The 8,029-nt window shown below is 40.6% G+C and overlaps 1 protein-coding gene across 1 annotated transcript in view; it reads left to right on the forward strand.

Moving 5' to 3' along the window:
• LOC101848851 overlaps positions 1-8,029 on the forward strand; it is a gene marked incomplete at its 5' end in the record, with an annotated part of 22,097 nt that overhangs the window by 4,792 nt on the left and 9,276 nt on the right. Inside the window, 1 exon segment of the mRNA XM_013089444.2 lies at positions 3,197-3,326. Coding sequence (XP_012944898.1) covers positions 3,197-3,326 — 130 coding nt within the window.

Raw genomic sequence — 8,029 nt, forward strand, 5'->3', positions numbered from 1 at the left:
GTTTTTACTCTGTCTTTCCGTTTTGCAAATATGGTTCTGATTACGCCAGTTTTTGGTAGACGGGAGAGAGAGAGAGAGAGAGAGAGAGAGAGAGAGAGAGAGAGAGAGAGATATATAGAGAGAGAGAGAGAGAGAGAGAGAGAGAGAGAGAGAAAGGAGAGATATTCAAGTGCTGAAGATTAAAATGTTTTACTAGAGAATAATATACAAATGAAAGAAGGAGAAGAGATAAGGACGATAGCTGTTTGATGGGAAGGTGGTATTTGAATTACGAAAAGTGATAATAGATTTGCGAAAAGTGATATTTGAATTACGAAAAGTGATAATAGATTTGCAAAAAGTGATATTTGAATTACGAAAAGTGATATATTTGTACTGCGAAAAGTGATATATTTGTATTGCGAAAAGTGATATTTGTACTGCGAAAAGTGATATAGTTTGTGTATTCTACCCAGTTCCCATAGCAGTGCCACGACTGAAACTCCGAGGGTGTGAGACATTGGTGAAAAGTAAACTTCTATTTTTTTGCCTTTAAAAACTAGACATTCCTTTAATACGGTTATCGATACTTTATTGTTGCATAATTGAGATGCATCAAAATTGTAATTTAAGCTGCATTGCCGAAAAATGATATGTGAGGCATCGTGATGAAATCAGGCGATGATCAAAATAATGAAATTGGAGAAACCGTCATGTTTCCGCCCCTTGGGCAATTGTTATTCTTGATCAATTTTTGTTCTTGATTTTTCTTTTTTTTTAACATTCAGAATTTAAATTTTGACAAAACATTTCTCGAACACATGCATCCAACACCACAGATTAAGAGATAAGGGGGGGCGCTACACCGTTTTATGTCCATGTTACAAACACACCTGGATGTGAATTCTGCTGAATAATGTAGACTAAAGGCACAACATTCCAACTTCATACAAAACTGCAAAACAAATTATTAAAAGCAACAACAAACAAGATTGGATGAACAGATGGGCCCTGGGAAAGGCAGGCAGAGCAGTTTTCAAACATATGACCACAACAAAAAAGGAATGACAATATCAACCACATACAGAGAAAGAAACAGACCACGATCTTCCGCCTACGAACAGAACATATACAGCTCAACTTCCCCCAATGTGTCCCTTGTGTGACTATGCATATGAAACTGCGGATCATTACTTGTTACGCTGCACAGCCCTAAATGACATCAGAGCTACCCTTCTCCCTCCGAGACCTAACATTGACAACACACTCTATGGAACATTACTGTAAATTACAGCAAACATGCTCTTATCACTACATGGCATTGGACAGGAGGGCGAGAGCCCAGCAGTTGCTGGATCGATAACTACAACAACAACAACAACAACAACAACAACAACAACAACAACAACAAAGGCACCAAAGGCTACACACGATTCTCGCTGTAGTCAAATGCACCTGACACCCCCCCCCCTCCTTTCTGCCCATCATTCTGCTCAAATTAAGCCAAATGTTAATGGCGTGCTCCATAGTGAACTGGAAATACGCTGAAGTGCACGGTCTAGGTTATTATGATGTAAATCCGTGGTCTTGGTCGTGTGAGTGGTTGGCGGGTGCTCTGGTGTGGTTTGCTCCATCTATCCTATCTAACATCCATCGTGGGTGGTTCGCGGGTGCTTTGGTGTGGTTTGCTCCGTCTTTCCTATCAAACATCCATCGTGAGTGGTTGACGGGTGCTCTGGTGAGGTTTGCTCCGTCTTTCCTATCTAACATCCATCGTGGGTGGTTCGTGGGTACTTTGGTGTGATTTGCTCCATCTTTCCTATCAAACATCCATCGTGGGTGGTTCGTGGGTACTTTGGTGTGATTTGCTCCATCTTTCCTATCAAACATCCATCGTGGGTGGTTCGTGGGTACTTTGGTGTGGTTTGCTCCATCTTTCCTATCAAACATCCATCGTCCTTACATCTCCTCCTTCTTATCTTTGTATGATACTCTATAGTAAAGCGTTCAGATCTTCGGCAGTTGAACAACTTTTTGGTATTGTAAGTGGCGTAAAATTCTTACTAAAACTAGCCCTGTTTTTTTTTTAAAAGACGCCTGCCTTGAGTTTGGGAGGACTCGGGTTCGATTCCAAGTGCCGTGCCTGTAGTTGCTTACTTATTTTTTTCCCGGCCTCTGCTACTCGTATTATCGTTCGATGTTGATGGGAGTCTAGCAAACGCCTTGTTCTTGTGTGTTGGTGGGTGGTTAGCGGGTGCTCTGGTGTGGATTGCTTCTTCTTTCCTATCAAACATCTATCGTCCTTATCTCCCCATCTTCATTTTTATGTTTGCTTCTCTCTTGTAACACCTATAATCTTCTGGCGCTCATAAAACCTTATGCAGTTGCGAGCGCCGTAAAACCTCTACTGAAACTAAAACTAACTTGTGTGTGGCATCGCATGTTGCATCATTATATTATTGATTTTGTTTCATGTTTCATGTTTCTCTGACCGTCTCGTGGCTATGACTGTATGGAATCTGTAATCTGATAGTATTGGTGCCTTGTGTGGCGTTAGCGTTTGTAGTGTCCTGTGACTTCTGGGCCTAATGTCAGTAGTAACTGACGGTCGCTTAGTCAACACCCTTTCTATAAATAATTCACTGCCGTCACCATCACAACAACTACAGCAACAACAACAACAACAACTACAATAATAATGATAACAATATAATAGCAGCAGCAGCAACAACAACAGCTATAACAACGACAACGACAACAATTTTTCTGTTTCCCTCCCTCCCCCCTCCCTTCTAGAATAATCATAGACACCAGCAGCCAGCGATAACTGAAATAACAATAACAACTATACAACAGCAACAATACCACCAACCTCACAACAACAAGTACAACAACGACATAACAAAAACAACTGCAACAACACCAACAACAACAATAGCACTGTTCCCCTCCTTCTCCCCAAGACCGCCCCGAACCCCTGCAATAATAGAAATAACAACAACAACAAAAACAACAGCAACAACAACAACAACAAAAACAACAGCAACAACAACAACAACAACAAAAACAACAGCAACAACAACAGCAACAACAAAAACAACAGCAACAACAACAGCAAAAGCAACAACAACAACTACTACTACTACAAACAACAACAACTACAACAACAACAAAAAACAACAATAACACTTCTCTCCTCCCTTCCTCCCCCCTCCAGGACCATCCCCGACCCCAGCAACCAGCGCCTCAACTGGACCAAGCCTCCCCTGTCCGTCCTCATCATCCGCAAACACCTGGACGAGTCGGTGCTGTCTCCCTTCAGAGACCTGGTGGTATGGCTGGTCGAGGTAAGCAACTGACCACACTGCAACAACGTAGTTTTTGATTGGGGGGAGGGGGGGTGAGGTCTGGTGAGCGAAAAAAAATTACAAAATAATAATAATAATTGCATTTATATAGCGCATATCCATGCTCAAGAGCATGCTCTATGCGCTTTACAACTATTATTACCCCAGCAGACCCTCTGTGAACACTCAGAAACATTCTCGGCTTCTGCGGAAGCATACAGTGCAAGCTGCGGATTTCACGCGCTCAAACACTATCAAACTGACAAGATCGTTCACTGTCTATAGCCGGGTACCCATTTCCACCTGGGTGAAGTGAGGAAAATTTGTGCAAAGTGCCTTTCCCAAGGACACAACGTCGGGCCCCTGACGGGATTCGAACCCACAACCTTACGGTTGCGAGTCCGAGAGCGTAACCAGTAACCACTAGGCCACCGACGCCACAAAATTATTCCCTTTCCTAAATAAATGAACGTAGCGTAGTAAGACTCAATGCCAGGGTGCAAAGTGATTTGGGGTGTTGTTCTTCGTGACAGATATATCACTTGTTGCTATGGCGATGGCAGCCGTCTTGAAAATAAACAAAAATCTTATATTCCTAAAATCTCAAACACTAATCGAGATATTCTTCTTTGTAAGATAGGAATGGAAAGGCAGGACCTGGATTGAGGTAATATGGCAACTCTTTTTTTTTTTTAATTTGGTTGTTTGCATGGACGTAGCATGACTTTGAATTGCATGATGTAAAGAAAGTGTTGAAAATACACCGCAAACCTGATATAAATGCTCATGCCCACTGTCATGTACAAAGAAGGACAAAAATAACTAGATCATTACCTGGACATAGGGATAAGCTACCACCGTACCAAATGTCAAATCACAGGGGCAATAAGTAAGCGAGATTTTAGGATTGTCGTGGTAAGCTGTCCATGAAAAACACATTTCAGAGAAAATGGCCATTAAAGTAAAAAATGACCTACTGTGATATTATTAGTAGGCATATGAAACAAAATTGCACATTCAGCATGCTTGCCTCAGCGAAATAGTACACCGGATTTGATATCTGGACACATTCAGGTATTCATTTATGCAAAAAACCTCAACAATATTTTGACACAATGTTAAGCTTTAGTCCCACCCGACTGCCCCCTTGATTGTAGTTTTAGTAAGAGATTTCCCTTTCTCGGCTTTCATTACCATAGCAGAGACTAAGAAGTATAATCGACTTTAATTTTAAAAAGAGTTTTACAGCAGTTGCAACACAATAAGGTTATGTGATATGAGTGTCGAAGATTAGAGGTGTTATAAGTAACAAACATTTTTTGTGATGCATCGTGGTGGAATCAGGCTCTCGTCAATTTTGGGGCATGTAGAGTTATTGGTATCATCTTAAAGCTTGTTCATTTGTCTTTATTCGGGTGAAAAAAACATCCATTTACCTTGAATACAAGTCGAGATATTTGCGAAATAAGGAGATGGAGGTCACCTGTTTTCAGAGGTAAAATTAGTGAGAAAATGGCCGCCAAAGATTAGTTATTTCCTTAGCTTAAGAGTCCGCGGTAAACTGAAAATTTACATTCTTTTTTGCCTTTAATCAACGTTTTTCAGAAAAAATCCACACAGAAATGAGTTCTTTAATTGGCATGAAAGGTGTTGAACCAAAAAAAAAAAAAAAAAAAAGATTGATAAAAATTCACAAGCCTGTGGAAAAATACAAGTTTCTTCACTTTGATTATTTTGACGAGAGCCTGATTCCACCACGCTGCCTCACATATTATGGCTTCAGACAAATTAAACATTTTGTGTTAACATAAAGTCCTGCCCGAAATAAAAGGGTAGGAGGGACAGAAGCCCAGCTCCTGAAAGGTGTAAACTGTGTCAATGGCGACATAAAAACACCTACATGTAAAAAGCAACAGTGAATTTTGTTAACCATAAATGGCTGCTGAATGGCCAAAATTGTGTCAATGGGGGCATAAAAACACCTGTATTTAAAAATAACCCATCAAATGTTGTTACCGATGATGACCTTTTATAGACTTTCTTGTCTGCTTTCGGATCTTCGTGGTTGCAGACAGCGTTGATGAGCAAATGGAGTGGCAAGACACCAGAGCGTCTACATAGAGAAGAGCCCAGGGCAAATCTGGGCGCTATAAGAAAACCAGTCATCCGTAACTGTGATTAGGGGAAGGAGGCCAAGTTCTCCTCAGAAAAGCTCGCGTATTTTCTACATTTTCAAAGCGTTCTCTTTGATTACCGAGTGGTGAGAAATTTTTATCGATCACATGTCTCGGCCTTTTGTACACGAGAAGGTTATGAAATAAGATATTTTTACTCGGCCTTCAAACCCCCTCCATTTCATGAACCTTTTTTTGGGATCAAAGTTGAATTAATTTTCCCAAAATAAGAATTTTCTGTCGCTTGAAATGTACCTAAAGTATGACATTCTTGGCACGCGTTTTTCGGCTCCTCTTCATAAAGCGCAGGTTCAAGCTACACCAAGCAGAAGAAAGGGCATCTTTTAGTTTTGTCCTCAAAGTTGTCAGTTACAGTTACCCCCCCAGGGCGGTGCCACTGACTGAAGTGTCTTTAGGCCATTCCAAAAGGGAGAATATTTACGTGTTCTTATGCACAGTAGAATTGTAAATAGGCTGATCCAACAATGTCATGCTCATATCTGCCTGAACTAACGCGGGGAACTGCTGCTTTTTCTTTCTTAATCCTTGCTATCGTCATTTTCCTCTACTTCTTTTGTATGTTTGTCACACTCTTGTGACCTGCTGTTGCCGGGATGCCTTGATAGTCGAGGCAGACTTTGTGCTGTTGAAGCTAAAGAGGTGAGCAGAGTAAGTCTGATTCCCTGTAAAGACTTCTTTGTCGACATCCAACCCTTGGCGCTCATATGACCTTATGTAGTTGCGAGCGCCGTAAAGTCTCTACTGAAAAGAAAAAGTTGTCAATTTTTTGTCTGCCAAATTTTACAATTATAAAATACTGACTCCATAGTATTCGGTTTACATCAAACAGTTTACTACGTCGTTAGTCAATTAAATTACGTTTGGGAGGTTGATGGGTGCTGTGATGTCGTTTGCTCCTTTTCTATCAAACATCAGTCGTCTTTATCTCCCCTATTTTCTTTTATGTTTGTTATTCTCTAGTTCTAGCAACACCTCTAATCTCCGGCACTGACTGAAGTGTCTTTAGGCCATTCCCAAAGGGGGGACATTTCTCGTTCTGATGTACAGTTGATAGCTTGATCCAACAATGTCATGCTCATAACTGCCTGAACTACAACGGGGAACTGCTGCATTTTCTTTCCTAATCCTTACTATCGTCGTTTTCCTGTACTTCTTTTGTATGTTTGTCACACTCTTGTGACCCGCTATTTCCGGGATGCCTTGATAGTCGAAGTAGAATGAGTGCTGTTGAAGCTAGAGAGGTGAGCAGAGTAAGTTTGATTCCCTGCAAGGACATCTCTGTTGACATCCACCCCCTTGGCACTCATATGACCTTATGCAGTTGCGAGCTCCGTAAAGCCTCTAAATAAAATACTGACACCACAGTATTCGGTTTTCATCAAACACTTTGCTACGTCATTAGTCAGTTGTACTTGTGGCTGGTCGGTGGGTGCTCTGGTGTGGTTTGCTCCTTCTTTGCTATAAAAGCATATATCGTCCCCAACTCCCCTATTTTCTTTTCTGTTTGTTACTCTCTAGTTCTAGTCACACCTCTTATCTCCGGCACTTCTATGACCTTATTGTGTTGCAAGTGCCGTAAAGCTCTTACTAAAACTAAAACCTAAAACATTATTTATTAATTATGCTTCCGGTCTCTTCTCTGATAATGAATGTCAAGAAAGGTAACTTTAAATCTTTTTTTTTTTTTTGAAAATATGTTTTGAAACGTTAGTAAGCATTTTTATAACCACTGCAAAACGATGAAAGATATAAAATTGATAAGAATTCAAATTCGTAATTCTGAGCTGTCGTTTAACCTCGTCACTGCTGAGTAGACGCTTGTTCTGTTTTGTATTCTCCACTCTTGTATTTTTTCATCAGGTTAACAAAAGAAGTTTTAGTTGCTGAAGTTACAGCTTGAGATTTTGCTTATTCTGAAACAATTCTCTGTGTTCAGATATTCCTTGAATTAACATTGTATCTTGTCAGTACAGATGTTGATGGAAATTGTTCAGCAGTGAAGGGGTTAATTCTTTTGGGGTTATATTTTGGAGCTTGGCTGTGTGGTTTCAACCTATTTTATCCAGCCCAACGTACATTTCAGCATATGAAGTGAATGATTACGCAAAGAATTTTCAAGTCTGTCGACTCTGAGGTCACCTTAACAGAGACAAGCTTAAATGTTACAAAATTAAATTCTATTAGTGAAAATGTAATGCATTCTGAATGTCTCTAAAGTTGGATTTTGTATGAATCGGTTTAATGTTCATTTCAATATGCCTAAAATGGCTCTCAAATAGAAAAACCCAACCACAAACAAACAGAACAAAAACAAACCGACAAACATTGATATTTGGAACATTACGGGTCAAATAAAAGATTTGATTATGGTGTCTGCCAAACCCTCCACCTTCCCTATCCACGCCACCCTCTTCCCTTCCCTCTCCACTCCACCCCCTCTCTTCCCTTCCCTATCCACTCCACCCTCTTCCCTTCCCTATCCACTCCACCCCCTCTCTTCCCTTCCCT

The sequence above is a fragment of the Aplysia californica genome, unplaced genomic scaffold (genome assembly GCF_000002075.1).
Source record: "Aplysia californica isolate F4 #8 unplaced genomic scaffold, AplCal3.0 scaffold00952, whole genome shotgun sequence".
Taxonomy (NCBI): Eukaryota; Metazoa; Mollusca; class Gastropoda; order Aplysiida; family Aplysiidae; genus Aplysia; species Aplysia californica.